This window comes from Mus musculus, chromosome 11 (genome assembly GCF_000001635.26).
Source record: "Mus musculus strain C57BL/6J chromosome 11, GRCm38.p6 C57BL/6J".
Classification (NCBI taxonomy): domain Eukaryota; kingdom Metazoa; phylum Chordata; class Mammalia; order Rodentia; family Muridae; genus Mus; species Mus musculus.
The window spans coordinates 78,621,152-78,639,420 of NC_000077.6; the positions used below are offsets into that span (position 1 = coordinate 78,621,152).

The following is an 18,269-nucleotide window of genomic DNA, read 5'->3' on the forward strand; positions in this document are numbered from 1 at the left end:
TAGACAGTTGTGAGCTGCCATGTGACTGTTGGGAGTTGAATCTGAGTCCTCTAGAAGAACAGCGGGGTCATCTCTCCAATGCCATTTTAAAATTTTAAATCAAGATTTGTTGCCAGGTAGGTGGCATACACCTTTAATCCCAAAATTTGGGAGGCAGAAGCAGCTGGATCTCTGTGAGTTTGCAAAAGCATGGTTTATGCAAGAGTTCAAGGCCAGTCAGGTCTGCATAGTGAGACCTGGTCTCTAAAAATTTGTTTTCAAGCCAGGCAGGGGTGGTATATACCTTTAATCCCAGCACCTGGGAGACAGAGGCAGGAAGATCTCTGAGTTTGAGATCTGGTTCTAAACCAGCTAGGGCTATACAGAGAAACCCTGTTAGACAAAACAAACAAACAAACAAACAACAAACAAACAAAAAGTGGTTTTCAATTATAACTTTCTTTAATGAAAAAGCCTTCCCTCAAGTTGAAGCCAGTTAAACACAGAGGGATTTATTGTTTGGATGTTTCTAGAAGAATTATGTATATTTCCTTTTAAATTAAAATGCTTATAGTGAGAATTTTTTTCAGCAGAAAATATTTTTCAGTTTCTTCACAAAGAAAATTTTCATCATGTGGAAACAATTACCTCATTTTTACATATTTTAAAATCTTAAATCAGCCAGTGTAGCAAATTTGTACAACTTTCCTACTTGTGGCACACACAATAAAAAATTAACATGAATGTCTGAAGCTTGAGGAAGGTGATTAGGAGTCACATTCTGTTACTAGATATCTTTTAGGCTCTCAACTCTGTACCTGAGCAAGATACATTCTACATTGGGAGAAAACACATGCAAAAAATGACAGTGTCTATTAGGCAAAGCTCCTTTACACTTCAAATCCATCTGAGCTAATTAGAGGTTATCTAGTGGGAAGTGGCAGCCCTATTTTCAGAAGAATGAGGCTTCCTTATTCCATTCTGATGAGGCCCCCACCAGAAAAGCCACAAGTACCTCAGATAGTGGCCTACACCATCTGGCTACTGACTGGTTTAAACTCTTGCTTGTTGTTTTGTTTAACCTTAGTGCAGAGAAAAGCAGTACTCAGACAGGCAGAAAAGGCCAAGGATCTCAAAGCAATGTAAATGAGCAAGTGAGATGGAACACTAGAGAGTTCAAACACAAAGCTTCATGTGTAACTCTTTCATTTAAACAGATGGGAGTTTCTCTTGACCCCACAATTATTTGGGGAAATCAAATAAAGCTTAGCCTTTTGAGGCAAACAGAAAGGCACTTGTAAAGATGCCCTGGATGGAATCCAAGTACCCTCCTACATACACACACCCCAAAATCTCAAAAAGTGAGAAGTAGCCAGGTGTGGTGAAACTCAGGAACAAACAGGCAGATCTTTGTAAATTCAAGGCTCATCCTGGTTACTTACTCCAGGCCAGCCAGAGCTACATAATAAGACCCTGTATAAGAAAACAAACAAACAAACAAACAAACAAACCAAGCAGGGCATTGGTGGCACACACCTTTAATCCCAGCACTCAGGAGACAGAGGCAGAGACAGAGACATGGATCTGAGTTCAAGGTTAGCCTGGTCCTAGAGAGAGTTCCAGGAAACAAAACAAAGCAAACACTGCCCCTCCTCTCCCCCCAAAAGACAATAAAAAACTGTATACTTTCATTTATTTATTTGATGTTTATGCCAATGGCATGCGTAGCGTCAGGCCAGCCTATGGGACTCAATCCTCTCCCATCATGTGGGTCCCAGGGGCTGAAGTCAAGCTGGGAGGCTTCACTGCAGGCTTAGCCACCCTGTCTGCTGGTCCAGTCTCCTTTATTCACAGATGCCTGTGAGGTTTACTCATGTTGCTAAGTGAGTTACAGTTCATTTGTTTTACTGCTATGGGATACTCCTTTGTATGAAAGGAATATTTCATCATGTAACTTTCAGTATCCAGCTATTATAAGTTAAGATGTCATTCCTATTCTTACATGAGTCTTTTGCTAGATGTATGTATCTGTCTGTCTTATAAGGGGTGTTAGGATAATACATTTAGCTTTAGTAGTGACCACTTATCTCAAAGTCAAAGATACTTTCCTGCTAATTTACTCTAAAGATTGTGTTATTTAACTTTTCATAGTTGAGTCTATGACTCACTTCAATCAATTTAATGTATCGTGTAAAGGAGAGGTCTTAAGGTGAAGTATTATTGAGTTTGTTAAGCCTATCACAAGTTTTCACTTTTCCTTAATAATATGGTAAGTGGCTATCTCCATTCATCTCCATTCATAAACTATAAAATTTATTGATACCTGGATCTCAACCCTAAAGATTCCAATTTCTAAGTCTGAAGTAAGATCTATGACTCTTCAACGTTTGGCTGTCCAGCACTACTGTCTGTGTAGGCACCATGGACTGTCCTTCATCGAAACACTGAAGCGAGTGAGCACAGGCAAGCCTCCCATGCCACCTCATCACACTACTGATCAGGCTAAGAAATTCATTACATTATCTGAAGGTAGAGACAAACTCCAAAGCTAATGTAGCCTAGGCACACAGGATACATACAACAAATGTTTGCGGAATTAGGGAAAATGGAGTCTGGAGCCAGGTAAGATTTTTCACTCTGATCATTGAAATAACTAATTCATAAGTAATTCTATAAGTTTCTCTGTAAAGTGGAATTAACAGTTTTATTTTGCAAGAGGTTTATGAAATAAATGAATTAGTGTACATGAGCATCTAGCATTTCCTGACACACATAAACAGTATGCATAAAACAGCTGGTTTTACTCCCTTCAAAAAATGACAGTCTTTTGAGTTTGTTTGTTTGTTTGTTTGAAACAGGTCTCCACTACATAGAGCAATGGCTGGTCTGTTAGACTAGGCTGGCCTTGAATTCAACAGAGATTTACCTGCCTTTGCCTCCTGTACCCAGCTTTTGGATCCCCCATGTGACCTGCTACTGCGTTTTTCCCTCAGGACCAATTGTGGCTTAGCTACATCAAATATCAGCTGCCTCTGAAAAAGACTGGCATTCTACATATACCAAGTATGCTGGTCCTGAGATGCTTTGGAGATAGATCTGAAGCAATGGAGAAGCTGGTTACATATAAAGAAGCCAGTGCTATCTCTCCATCTTCATACCTTACTTCAAATATTTCTACATAAGTCACAGGCACTTTTCTAAGAGAGCTTAGGAGCTCCAAAAAGAGTTTGTGTCTACTTGTCTGTATTATGAAAAAATTCAATTTTCATCACATTCAAAGACTGTTATTTCTGCTTTTATCATGACCATTTTGCAAACAAGAAAACTTAAACCCTCCCCAAACTAAAGGCATATCACTAGAAACTGTCAAGAGCGCAGGGCACACCCAGCTCTGCTTGCAGCTGCCTCTTGCAAGCCCCATCAGAACTGGCTGTTTCAACTGGTGTGGCTTTCGGGAGTCGGCTTCCTTTCTTGCACTGCTCACTTTGGCATGTGACATCTCTTGAAGTTAATGACTTTACAGCATGTGAGCTAAGACAAACAACAGCTTGTGATACCACAGTTGTTTGTTTTTTAAAAGTCAGATCTTCAGTAAGTGAACTTCTGAAGTCTCCTTTGAAATAAATGTTTCTTTACCATAGATACTTTCACTGGAAAGGGATATTGTACAGCAGTTTTGTTCTCTGATGCTGGGATGGTCCCGGGCTAAGTTAGGAAATAAGGAACTTAGTGAGTATTAGACATCATTCTAACTTACATTTCCAAAATCTAGGAATCTCAATTTATAAAGTTAAAACCAGCAACTTGAATGGTATTTTAAAACTTACTCAAATACACATCAGTCTAAACAGTTTTGAGGGACAAAAGGAAGTACTTCCCCAGTGCTGGGAACTGGATTCAGGGCCTTGCTTGCACCCGTGGGCAAGTGCTCTACCATGAGCTATAGACTGCTATCTAGCCCAGCAACACTTTTTGAAAAAGTTTTAAAAAATGTAATTCATGTCTGTAATTCTAGCCCTCAGAGGATGAGGCAGGAGGATTGTCGTGAGTGTGAGGCTATCTTATTCTAGAGTGAGATCCTATCTTGAAAGAAAGCAGGGGAGAGGAGGGATTTCAGGAAGGATAATCAGCAAGTCAAACAAAACATGTCAAGCCAAGTAGCTTCCAGTGAGCCAGACAATGTGTATGATAGTCTTAGTTTAACCAAATAAACTCAAGCAAATTTCTTTCTTAAAGTGAGAATGGGAGTTTGGCTGATGTTATTAAGGTTTCTGTGTAATCAAGTACGCAGACATACAAGAAATCTTTTTTGATAGAGTTAAGTACCATGTGAAGAGTGAGGCAGTTCTTTTCACATGGAAACAAAACAGTTCAATGCTAACTCCAAGTAAATTTTCCGTGAGTCTGCCAGGTAACTCAGGGTTAGCTGAGATGTGTTCTTTCAAAGTAAATTAGCCCCTTTTCCTATGAGTCTCTGTATCTTTAAACAGCTGTAAGCAGACTAGCTCTAACTTACCCTTCAGGACTATCCCGTCTTTATATGAGAAATCGTTTTTCCTACATCCTAACCTAAACATTACACTTAAAACCAAGGGCCAATGATTCCTTAACTTAAATTACTCATGTTCAATTATGCTTTATTTTTATGCTGAATATTGGAATTATTCCTCAACTAAATACCAACATTTGCTTTGCTTCATTTAATATTAATTTGTTAGTTTATAAATCTATGACTCACTTAAATCTATTCAGGGTTCATTCACAGGAAGGGTCTAATTTGTTCAGTCTCGGCTATGGTTTCTTTCTAAACTATTTTCCCCACAAATAATGTTCCTTTCTGAGAGTGGGGGTGTAAACTTAGTAGCCTAAATTCTTGTAATCAAAAAGACATCCCAAGCCAGGTGTGGGGAGCACTTGGAGGCAGAAGCAGAGGATCTCTATGAGTCTGAGTTCCAGGACAGCCAGGACTACATAGAGCCACTCTATCTCAAAAAACAAAATCAACAACAAATAGAATACACCCTGCAATTCCAAGCTGGCCTGGAAGTTAACGTGTGTGATGTTTTCTAATTTGGGGTCTAATTATGTGTAAATCATGTAACTGTAGAGTGTAATTAATTTCTAAACTTCCAAGTCAAATTTTACAATACTGTACTCTGAAGTGATTAATACACTGTGAAGTTGTAGACTATTGATCTCAATAGTGAAAATGTATGACGCCTAAGAGGCATAAAGAGAATCTATAAAAAGAAAGCAAACCAAGGAAGGAACATAACATAGAATCTGCTGTGACCCCTTCAGCAAAGAAAGACATGCTGCTGTTTTTCAGAGCTTGGCATAAACTATAGCTGAATTATTCCATGCCCCCAAAACTCTCGGTTGCTCTTAAACAAGTCAGTGAAGTAGGTCTAGAAAATAGTTTCCCCCAAACACCAATTTCACTTACATTATCATGTTTAAAAAAACACAACATCTTCAATTCCCGGAAGACTCTTTTGCAAGAGACCAGATTCTGGAAGACGTTGGGCATCTTTTTGAGTGCTACTCTCTTTCCATCTCTTGGATCTGTTACTGACCTAAAGAAGCAATATTTGGGGGGAAAGGAAGGGAAAAAGAGAAATCAATTCTAAACCTTAGTCTCCAATGTTTCAGAGATCATGACAAATATTTTGTATCTTAAACCACTCAATATCAAATCCACATAATGATGTTAAGTTTAGGCTTCAGTGTTCAAGATGACAAGAGTCCATACGAAGAGAATGTCTAACCACCCAACTCATCTGCCATGTTCTTAAAGAAAACCTTATCTGAAGCCAAATTTGGTGATACTTGTTTGTAATCCTAGCATTTAATATGAGGCCGAGGCAGGAGGATGGTGAGTTTGAGGGACACCCCACCTCAAAGAGCTAATATATTCTCTCTCCCTTCCCCTCCCTTCTCCCTCCCTCTCTCACATACATATCTACCAATACTCTAAAGGATCCACCTGAGTGAGATAGGAATGTCAGCAATAAAGCTGTTGTCAAGACTGGGGGAAGCAATAGCATAGGACAACATGGTCAATAAAAATCCTGTCCTGTTTTATTTTCAGAACCATTTTCAACATTGAAGAGTTATTGGAATACGGTTTACACAAACTGCTCTCTCATACATTTGTAGTTACTACAGTGATGTTCCCTGTCTCTGAAGTCCCAGTGTTAGCTTGGGGATCCTTCAGGTCCTCAATAGTGGTGCTCTTTGCTTCCAAGCTCTTGCTGTCCTCGTGGTTACAGCCCCGTCACAGCTCGCGCTCCTTTTCATCTCCGTCTCCTAAGCACCCGCGCCACCAAGTTCCCGAACTGTATTTCCTCATTTTTAAAACAGTTCTTTGAAATTCCTGACGAGTCCATCTAAACCGATGAAACCAAATGCTTTAAGTCATTAACTGGCTATTTGGCAGCTGATGTCTGGCCCTGCTCACCCAAGGTAGAATCCTGCTGATCACTGTTAGTTCTTGCTCTCATCACCTCTCTTAGACTTGGGTCACTTAAAACTGAGACCCGTGTACCATCAGGTCCTTTATCTAAGTTACTAATTATATTTTAAAGAACAGGACTGAGAGTTCCTCTCACTAGCAGATACAGCACTAGAAACCATATATGGGACTCATAGCCAATCATAATCTTGGGTACAATTACATGATTATCCAATTAACTATAATCACTCACTTTCTTATCCTGTTTATATAAAAATCAAATGCCCACCAAATTCTGCCTTCCTGAAAATGAAGCATCCCTGTTTCTACTTGTCTTAAGTGTCACACCTGACACCTTTATCTTAGTGACCCTACTAAGTGTTCATGAGACTTTCAAGGATGCATACACATATTTGTGAACAAGAGTATTGCTCTTGATTCTGGCGACTGAAAATTTGGCAAAACAAGCATTATCTGTTTTTAGTTTCTTTTTTTCTAAATAGCATCTCATGATGTAGGTCAGCCTGGCAGTGATCCTTCTGCCTCAGGGCCCTGAATGCTGGGATGACTGATGTGCACCACACAAAAGCTGTTTTTGTCTTTCAGTCCTAAAGATCAAACCGGGAGTCCTGTGCATGCCGAACAGGAGCCCTTCCACTAAGCTATGTCTCTAGCCTGAGTTTTCAATAGCTTTACGTATAGCTAAATTAGTCCAGGGATTGATATTAGAGATCACTGCACAAGAGATAATAAGCAAAATCTGCACCACCACTTAAAATCCATATAAAGTATGAAAGTCAGAAGAAGCCAAGTGTAAGTTACAGTCAGACTAGTCACTGAAAGCCCCTTCCCCTAGCTCAATACAGTACAAGATGAAAATGGCAATAAGTAAAAGGGAAAGAAAATGCTGGATTAAACTTTGTATTTGAGTCTGTTGAGGCTCTTTTAGGCTAGAACAGTTACTTATGCCTTTGTGCTGCTGCCACGTCTGAAGAATACAGGTCAGCCACTTTGTACATTGTCCCTCAATGTGTCTTTCTCTGGTGTTTTCCCTTTAGAGTCGGATTATACACTTCGGGCGAAGGCTTGCCTTCGGAAGGCGTGTTAGGAGGCATGAGGTAATACCTCCAGTCGCTGCAAAGCTCCTATTTCTCATTAGACATTAATTTTTGGCAGGCAATGATTATTTTTACGTAAGTCAATTGCTATTATGATGGCTGCCAAATACTACTTTGATAGTTTTAGTATCTTCAGCAGCCCAATCCAGTAAATACTTAGAAATAAATAGCAAGGGTTTCATATAGTTCTTCTTCCTAGCCCGACTTGTTTTACTACTGGCCATCCCATTGTCCATTGTGGTAAGCAAGCTGCTCTCTGGTACTGTGTCTTATGTAAATTTTAAGATAAAATTCACAAAGCAGCATTTAACTCTATTATTCATGAAGAAGTCAGTCAAGCCTGTGGCTGGTAACAATTTAACTCTGACTAATGTGAATGGCAGTGCAGGATTCATGCCATGTTGAGTTTGTTTTCTTAACTTGATGTAGCAGAAGCTTCCCTTCAGAAGAACCAATACAGCAAAACACAGGCAACTGTGGAACAGACAACTGTGGAAGAACAACGTAGGGACTTTGGGGGCGGGGGGGGGGGGAGCCATTTTTAGAACTATAATTCACAAAGTGGTCAGGTATATTCCCTGCTAAATGCTAGAAGTCATACATGGTGCACTTGGTTGCCTTCCTAAAAGCATTTCTGCTATATTAACATGTAGAACTTCCTAAGTTTTAAATTAATATTTGATGCACTTATTCATTCATTTCTTACTTTTCTCCCTCTCTCCTTCTTTCCTCTTATTTAGCCCAGGGTCACTTTGAAATAAAGTATTCTTAATCCAAGGAACCTGGCCACTGCCGCACAGCTACTTCAATCACAGGCAAATACAAAAGATGCGTCTTAACCCTGGAGATACTTTCCTGCCCACCTGCAACTTGCTAAGTAGTGGAAGACGACCTAGAATTTCTGGTCCGCTACTTTCTGAGTACAGGTGTATGCCATCAACCTGGCTTATGTAATACTGAGGAGTCGAACTCATGGTTTTGTGCATGCTAGGCAAGAACTCTATCAATGGAGCTATATCATAAATTCAATACTTGATCTTTCAAGTACCCTGATAAAACCTAAAACGCTGTAAGAAAGAACCATTCTTTGTATCTGTCCAAATCATATCAACCCTTTTCTGCACTAGGGCACAAGTTCAAATATTTTTAAGATGGCAGAAGAACCCACAAGCCATTTTTTAGAGTTTGTCAAAAGAATACAACCACAAAGCAGGAGGCTTTTTAGATCTGCAGTGGTCACTTTAAAATAAAGTATTCTTACTCCAGGGAACCTGGAAATTGTCACACATCTGCTTCAGTCAGACACAAACACAAAAGCTGGAAGGAACCAAGATGAAGCTTATCCCTGGAAATACTTTCCTGGACACCAAAGTGCCACCTAAAACATTGTTAAACCAGTAAAAACACGTAAAAGCTGTTGCTTAAAATACCACTAAACTGGTTGGCAGGAATCTCCAGCAAACTTATGCTCCTCATTGATTTTTATGTGAAGAACCTTTTTTTTATCTGGCACTCTTAATCTTTCTGATACAGGTTTTTAGCCACTCATATCAAATAATGTATAATGAAAGTGGTTCAACTTGGATTAACAAAATAAAGTCTTTCTGATTCTATTCATGCTACACTGTCATCACCAATTGGCTAGGTTTTGCTACATTCACAATTAGTCTGTCAACTGCACCAACACAGCTCACATTCCTGCAACCGAATCTCTTTACGTAACTCTAAACATTTAGATTACTGCTTTCACATTCATTTTGATTATTTAGGTTATTTTTATATAGAGCTGGATTAAGTCAACTTGAGAAAATAGGCAAGTCTGAGGCAAAGTTTGACAAATCTAGAATGTGCATGTTTCACTTTAATACTTGTTATATGTTCAGGGACACAAGAAGCATAACAAGTCAAGATTTATTCTTATGTCCCACTGTTCTTCTTAATCAGAATCCCAACAGGTGCGTTTGTACACTCTGTGGTAACGCACAGAGCTGTGTTAGTGTGAGAGTAAACCCGTCTCAGCTTTCTGCACCTCTCAACAACAAAAAAGGCTTCATGCTCTCCTTACTTAGATCACTGGAATCTGAGTTAGCTCCATTTCTAAAAAACAGCCTCTTTCCTGTTATGAAAAGATGTGGAACAATCACTTAAATTGTCAATTATACTACAAGGGAAAGAGACCTTTTATGATATCTAGGCCAAGGCAGTGAAAATGTTCATCCACCACCACACACACATATTCTAGATATTATTGATTAGAAAAAGCAGACATCTACTTTTAAATGAAAGAGTTAAATGTGAACTCAAATATCCTGTAATTCTGTGTTTAAGTAAATGGTACTGGGCCACTCTGATCTATAGTGAAACACCCAAGATAAGAAATAGGCAGGTCATTATATTCAAGTAGTATTACTAGTAAGATCTTAAAAAACGTAAAACAAACACAGCAAACTGCAACATATGTGGAAGTGGAGGACACCTTGCAGGAGTCAGGTCTTTCCTTCCACTGTGTGGATCTGGGTGTCAAACCCAGGTCTTCAGGCAACAAAGCCTTCACCTGCTGATCCATCTAGCTTGCCCATAACACTTCAGTCTCCAGTCAATAATGCTGGGTAAGTTAAACTATAACTAAGAACCATTTTACACTAATTCCTGTGGTCTGAAGAATATTCAATTGTTTTTAAGATCATAAATTAGTTCCACCCTTATTGCATATGTTTTACGTGCAGTCACTGTCAAATGTCTTTGTGAGGAGTCTGTCTTGCCTGCAAAAAAGTAGTCACCCTGACTTTTCAACAGGAATCTCTTTATGTCAGAGGGTAAATATGATCCAGGCCACTCTAAGAAGTTTTCATGGACCCTTAGTCACTGTCCTCTCTTAGAAACAAACCTATGAATATTACATGGGCAGGAAACCAGTTGCAATGAAGGAAAGGTGCTGGCAAAGCCATAGTGGAAAATAATTCATAACTCTAGTGTGCATTTCAATACCTGTGGGCAAGAAGGGTCACAACAGGCAATTAAAATCAAAGTGTGTCACACAAAAACACACTTGTGGAGCTGTGGAGAGATGGCTCAGTGATTGAGAGCACTGTCTGCTCTTCCAGAGGTCCTGAGTTCAAATCCCAGCAACCACATGGTGGCTCACAACCATCTGTAATAGAATCTGATGCCCTCTTCTGCAGTGTCTGAAGACAGCTACAGTGTATTCATATAGATAAAAATAAATAAATCACTCACACACACACTTGCTTTTAATCCCATGGATGGCTTCCTAAAGTTAGGTGTTTAAGAACATTTTGGAATGAAAAATCCAAATAAACAAAGAAAAAAAAACAAAAACCATTAAAAGACATGGCAATTTTTATAGTATATTAGGTTTTTTTTTTTTAAGATTTATTTATTATATGTAAGTACACTGTAGCTGTTTTCAGACACACCAGAAGAGGGCACCAGATTTCATTACAGATGGTTGTGAACCACCATGTGGTTGCTGGGATTTGAACTCAGGATCTTCAGAAGAGCAGTCAATGCTCTTAACCGCTGAGCCATCTCTCCAGCCCGTATATTAGGTTTATAAAGACAGAAAGTAGTACACAAAAAAGTTCTATGAATGTGGCAGATTTATACAAAGTGTAACTTTACAAACAAAGAGGGCTGGGGATATCTCACCAGAAGAGTGTGGCACAGGCACATGATAAGTCAGTCCTCAACACAAAATAACAGACCACATACAGACAAACTTATCTCAAAATAAAAAGTAAGAAAAAAAACTAGGGCTATAGCTAAGTAGTAGACAACTTTCCTGGGATGTATGAGGCCCTAGGCTCAAGCTCTAGAACCATTAAACATATATAAAGAAAGAGCAATGTCAGGGAAAACACTCCCCTCCATACAAAGAATAGTTATCAAACAATAAATTACATGGTATTTTAATAGATAGTAAAACCAACCAACTTATGGCTTGCAAGAGTCCTTCAGACTTCTCTACCAGGATGGTAGTAGTGGCCTACCTGCAGCTCTATCACTTGAGGTGGAAGCAAGAACATTAAAAGTTCAAAGCCAGCATCAGCTACCCAGTCAGCTGATACAGCCTGAGTCTCAAACAACAAGAAGTCGGGCAAGCATCGTGGCTCATACCTGATTTCCCATCACTTAGGAGGCTGAGGCAGCAGGACTGCAGTGCCAGGCCAGTCAGGGCTACTGTAAAGGCTCTCTAGGATTGGGAAACAGGAAGGCTGGGCCAGTTACTATCTCTTGGCATCAAGGCCATCCTGCTTCACACTGCTCTATAATGTTAGGGCTAACCCTGCACCTTACACTTTGTCCACTGGCTCAGGTGTCCTAACAGGGAGGCTCTAGGAGAGCCAGCAAGGCCAGAGAATGAAGAAAAGTGTTCCTAGGCATCCAGCACCATCTTTCACTCTGGGAGGTGGTAGCCTCTGATAGCAGCAGCTAGTATAGTTTTTGACTCTTATATAACTAACTGCATTACATCTTCCACCCTAGACACCAACACTAACATCTTTCCCTCAAATGGCAGTACTTCTACTGCATGGGTTTGTAAACTGTAATACATCTAAGTTCTTCCCTGCATTGTCCCTGGTGGAAAACAGACACTTCTGTGGTATCTCAAGTGTTCTCTTCTTGCCTGTTTAATTATCTAGTTGACAACTTTATAACTAATTAGCACTTGTTCATGTTACACTCTGTTCAAATACCTGGTTGTTCTTTCTCCTGACTGGATCCTGGTGGATGTAATAGTATTTTGAAGATAGTGTTGGAAGTTCCAAGTATCTATACTGAAAGACTAAAATTAATCTCTAGCCTTAATACATAATTACATAGAAGGGCTGTGTAGGAATTTACAGAGCTTAAGCTATTTTATTTATTTATATCCTCTGTGTGTGTGAGTGTGTGTGTGTGAGTGTGTGTGTGTGTGTGAGAGTGTGTGTGTGTAAATTAGTTCCTTCCTTCTACCAGGTGGATCTTGGGAATTCAAATTCAACTCAGGTTGTCAGGCTTGGAAGCAAGTGCTTTTACTCACTGAGTCTCCTGCTGGCCCCTCATTTGGAAAGCAGTTGGCAATGTCTAAGTAATTATCTACTAAAGATGAGTCTACCTGCTGACAGGCAATCTGACTTCTTAGCACACAGTAAGAAGAAATGCACATGCATACTAAAACACATATGTAAATGTCCATAGCAGCAAACTTTGTACCATCCTTAAGAGCGAAAATAATTCAAATACCCACAAACATTATGTACTGGCTGGTTTTGTGTGTCAACTTGACACAAGCTGGAGTTATCACAGAGAAAGGAGCCTCCCTTGAGGAAATGCCTCCATGAGATCCAGCTGTAAGGCATTTTCTCAACTAGTGATGAGGGTGGGAGGGCCCATTGTGGGTGGTGCCATCCCTGGGCTGTTAGTTTTGGGTTCTTTAAGAAAGCAAGCTGAGCAAGCCAGTAGAAGCAAGCCAGTAAGTTCCTGTCCTGACTTCCTTTGGTGATGAACAGCAATGTGGAAGTGTAAGCTGAATAAACCCTTTCCTCCCCAACTTGCTTCTTGGTCATGATGTTTGTGCAGGAATACCCTGACTAAGACACAATAGATCAAATAAAACCACTGAACATTCATCCGAAAAATACTCCACACCAATGAAAATGACGTACTGCTTCAGGCAAAAACGTAAATCACAATTTTGGAAAAAAAGGAACTGTACTGTAAAGCTCCATTTCCATAATATTAAAAACTTGAGGGGCTGGAGAGATGGCTCAGTGGTTAAGAGCACCGACTGCTCTCCTTAAGGTCCTGAGCTCAAATCTCAGCAACCACATGGTGGCTCACAACCATCCGTAATGAGATCTGATGCTTGCTTCTGGTGTGACTAAGGACAACTACAGTTAGGATGGTGTCTACTCTGGAGGAGTGAATGGTGGGAGAACACAGGGGACGCTCTGGTGCTGTAAAGTCTCTCACCTGTGTGGGTAGCTACAGAAGTCTGCACTTACTAAACCATCAAGTCCAGCCCTATGTGTGCTTCTGTACATTTGTTACTTTGTAACTAAAATGTATTTTTTTTTAATTAAGATTTTACTATGTAACTCTGGCTAGCCTGAAACCTATATAGATAAATCAGGCTGGCCTTGAACTCAGAAATCCTCAGCCTCTGCCTTCCTAGTGCTGGGATTAATGGATTAAAACCAGCACACCTGGTTTGGTTTTAAATTTTTAAAAAAGATTTAGTTAACTTTATTTTATGTTTATGATTTTTTTTTTTACCTGCATGCATATAAGTAGATCACGTGCATGCCTGGTGTCCACAGAGGCCAGAAAAAGAGTGCCTGAGTCCCTTGCAGTTATGAATGTTTTAAGTTGCCATATAGGCTTGAGGAACCAAACCTGGGCCCCTACAAGAGGACCTCTTAATTGCTAGGCTATTTCCCTTATCCTACTCCCACCCTTTTTTTTTTTTTTTTTTTTTTTTTTTTTAGATAGGATCTTACTATGCCATCCTGGCTGGCCTGGAAAACTCACCGTATAGATCAGGCTAGCATAGAATACAGAAAGATCCACCTGCCTCTGCCTCCCAAGTGCTGGGATTAAGGGCATGTGCCACCACTTGACTAAAAATGCATTTGAAACAAACTGCAGAGTTTCATTTCCTAGCAGAAACAAACCAAAAGCAATAAAAAAGCATTTTAGCTTGAAATATGCCTAATGAGTAATTTTTTTAAAAAGATGATCTTGTCCATATTTTCCTCATATACACATCCACATAAGCTGGATGGATTTGTTACACTTTCTCCTATGCTGAAGGTTTGTTCTAAAAGGAGGACTAAATCGTATCATTTCTAGAGTTTTGGTAGAATTTCAAAGAAAATTCTTGCTTTAAAAAAATTGCTTGCTTAAAAAAAAACATTTTCTTCATCATTACACAAGCACACGCTATTAAAAAGCATTTCACAGGAGAGAGCTGTCAGCAGAATTTAAGAGTACAGTCCCACCCCGATCTAATCACACTCTTCCAACTTCTTCCATTGTGAAACAAAATGCTGAAGCAGCTACAATATATAGATGTACTTCAGGTTTTTAATTAGTTAGCCTGTTAAAAATAACAAAACAAAACAAAAAAAATACTCTCAAGACAAGAGGCAAGACCTCCAGCTGTGGCAAACTGACGAGGCCAGCAAATCCTCTGCAGGGAACAAGAAAAGCATGACAACAATACGGAAACCAACCGTGTCAGGGCTCTAGGAAATGGCCAGCATCAAATGACAAATGTGTATTTATGAAAAATTACTGAATGTAAGAAAGAATCGTGGCGGTCAGTGGCTAACTTTGTGGGGCTGCTCCAGTCACCTTCCCAGCCTTTGTAGAAGTTAATGTGCTACTTGAGCAGGGTGGTAGTGAAAACCACCTTTCTATCCTAAGGCCCTAAGGCGATTTTAAGAGACACCCAGTGGACCTGTGCACAAAGGCATCAAATAACACCGAAGAGGGGCAGAGAAGGCTAACATCCCTGGAAGAGGGGCAGAGAAGGCTAACATCCCTGCCAGCCCCAGGCAGTCCACCCCAGAGGAGGGGTGTCATCGGGGGTAGGCTTTCAGGTCCCAGCTAGCTCTCTCTGCCTTCTGCTTGTGGATCAGATGTAAAAAGTGTGGTACATTTTCATAACAAAATATTACTCAACTATCAAGAAAAATCAAATTGTGAAATCTTCAGGAAAATGATGGAGCTAGAAACAATCATCCCTACGTGAGACATAAGACACAAATGACAACTTTGCTTTCCTTCCATGTGGATGTTAGGTGTGTGCTACAACCACCACCACAAGGCTAGGTTCCTAGTAAGAGACCAGGGAGGGGAGAGGGAATCTCAGAAGGAAGTAGAAATAGAAAATCAAAGGAGAATACAGAGTGGAGGAATTAAATGGAGAAGGCAACGAGAGGACAGGGTAAAGGAAGGATTATGGGAGGGAATAACAAAGGTTTTTTAAAAAGCCATATGAAAATCTACTGCCACAGACACTTCCTAAACTATATCCATATATGAAGAAATTTATAGTCACCGTATAATATGAGAAAACAATGCCCCAACTAGATATCTTATGTCAACCAAGTAAACTCTGCAATGCCAGAAGTAGGTTACCTCTTGTTGAATTATTGGCCAAAGTGGTTCCACATACCCCTAGCCTCAAACACTACAGGCCGTTGCCAATACTACTGATTACTCTCCATAACCGGATGCTAAGGCCCTATTACTCAAGACTAGCATTCATGGTGCTGGAAGGTATTTTGTACACTGTCATCCAGTTGTGGGGTCTCTGTGTTAACTACCACCTACTGCAAGAAAAAGCTTCTCTGATGAGGGCTGAGTGATGGACGCATTGACATTGATCTATGGGTATAGCAATATGCCATTACAGAGGTTCTTAGCCCCTTTAGCAGGCTAAGGTACAGGTTTCATCTCATGAAGTGGGCTTTAATTCTATTTTTCCTTAAAGCGACTGGTTACTCCCATAACATCTGTGCCACTGTTGCACCAATATACCTTGCAAGCACATCACCATTGTAGGGGCAGGGTGTGTTGTGTGATAGTGATAATTACTTCTCTCCTCTGACTGTATGGAAAATGCCTTCTTGTGTCATAAAAAATAGTCAGTAAGAATGAAGCTTTGGTTAGGCACCAGCTCAATTTCTTCATGTTCAATGACATAAGTAAGTTACATATCTTCTGGAGTTTTTTAGTGGTGGCATAAGATGCCTAGTTGGGGCAAAAGCAGTAGGCATACTCTAAGTGCTGAGCCATCTCTCCAGCCTCTGAGCAAAGTATCTATTAATAGCAGACATCTAGAGATGATTAAAAATTAATGCAAGCCATTTCTACTTTGATGGCTTATTAAAATGCTTAAGTTTTTTAAAAATGAAGAGGATGGGAAGAAAGGAAAATTAAAAATGCAAAAGACAACAGGAAACAAAACTTCAGTATAACTAATTATCTTAAAGATAATTATCTTAAAGAATCATAACCTGAGACATGCAATTAAAAAAAGAAAAGGGGAGAGGCAGGGGGTAGACTAAATGGGCATGTAAGCATACACTTGTGATTCCGGCACTCAGAAGGCAAACAGAAGGGCAGAGAGTGTGGGTTACATACCAAGACCCTGTTTTAAACAAACAAAAAAACAAACAAACAAACAAAAAAGCAAGGGCAGTTAAATCTTTTTAACAGATAAACAATGCCCACCTACATGATGTCTAAAGTCACTTTAAACATAAAAACAGGTAAAAATAAAATGAAAGTAAAAAATATACCAAGTAAAAAACAAGCCTAAGAATAGGTGAAATAGACATCAAGAGAAAGTTTACAGAGGAAATAAAGCCATTATATACATAAAAAGGTAGTTCATAGGCTGGAGAGATGGCTCTTCTGAAGGTCCTGAGTTCAAATCCTAGCAACCACATAGTGGCTCACAGTCATCCATAATGAGATCTGATGCCCTCTTCTGGGGTGCCTGAAGAGAGCTGCACTGTACTTACATATAATAAATAAATACATCTTTTTAATTTTTTTCTAAAAAAGGTAGTTCATGAGAAAGATCTTTGGGTTTATTATATGCATTATCATGTCCTCATGAGAACAATTTAACTTATTTTTCTTCTATGTGCCTTTTATTTAGTTATTTTGATCCTTGTTACATTGGTTAGATATCCTAGTATACATAGCTGCCAGAAATAATTATACTGTATACTTCAAATGAGTAAATCCTATTGTATGTAAATAAAGGATAATTTTAAGAGAAGGCAAAATGAGAAAAACAAAACAAATAGTTCTCTGCTCTTTTAATAAAAGAAATGAAATTGAAACTATGAGCTATTTCTCATGGACTTAAAAAATTTATTCTAATGATGGAAGGTGTTAATTAGCACAACATTTTTAGAGAAAAATTTGGCACTGTATAGCTAGATCTTTAAAAAGTGAGTGGACCTTCTGACCTAGCACTTCTATTTCTGGGAAGTCTAACTACAGAAACAATTGAATCAAATGAGACATAGGCAGAGTGACATTGAAAAGCTTTGTCTCAAAAGTTTGGAGCTAAGACGAAAGGATGGACCATCCAGAGACTACCCCACCTGGGGATCCATCCCATAATTAGCCACCAAACCCAGACACTATTGCATATGCCAGCAAGATTTTGCTGAAAGGACCCTGATATAGCTGTCTCGAGTGAGGCTATGCCAGTGCCTGGCAAATACAGAAGTGGATGCTCACCGTCATCTATAGGATGGAACACAGGACCCCCAATGGAGAAGCTAGAGAAAGTACCCAAGAGCTGAAGGGGTCTGCAACCCTATAGGTAGAACAACAATATGAACTAACCAGTACCCCCAGAGCTTGTGTCTCTAGCTGCACATGTAGCAGAAGATGGCCTAGTCGGCCATCATTGGGAAGAGTGGCCCCTAGGTCTTGCAAACTTTATATGCCCCAGTACAGGGGAACACCAGGGCCAAGAGGTGGGAGTGGGTGGGTAGGGGAGTTGGGGGGGAGGAGGGTATGGGGGACTTTCGGGATAGCATTTGAAATGTAAATGAAGAAAATATCTAATAATAAAAAAAAAAAGAAAGGCTTTGTCTCCTTGTGAAGAGTAGGGGGAAGAACCTTGCACGCCCAAATTAATGTTTGCTTAAATAACAAGATGTCCATCATTAACATGCATG

At 39.7% G+C, this 18,269-nt stretch overlaps 1 protein-coding gene across 2 annotated transcripts in view; it reads right to left on the reverse strand.

The window, feature by feature from the left end:
* Nucleotides 1-18,269, reverse strand: part of Nlk (nemo like kinase) — a 130,428-nt gene that overhangs the window by 53,984 nt on the left and 58,175 nt on the right. For both annotated transcript variants that reach the window (XR_001779914.1, NM_008702.3), the window contains exon 2: nt 5,426-5,555. Coding sequence is in view for 1 of the 2 variants with exons in the window: in NM_008702.3 (NP_032728.3) it covers nt 5,426-5,555 (130 nt within the window). In the remaining variant the exon portion in view is untranslated. The remainder of the gene's footprint in view (nt 1-5,425; nt 5,556-18,269) is intronic.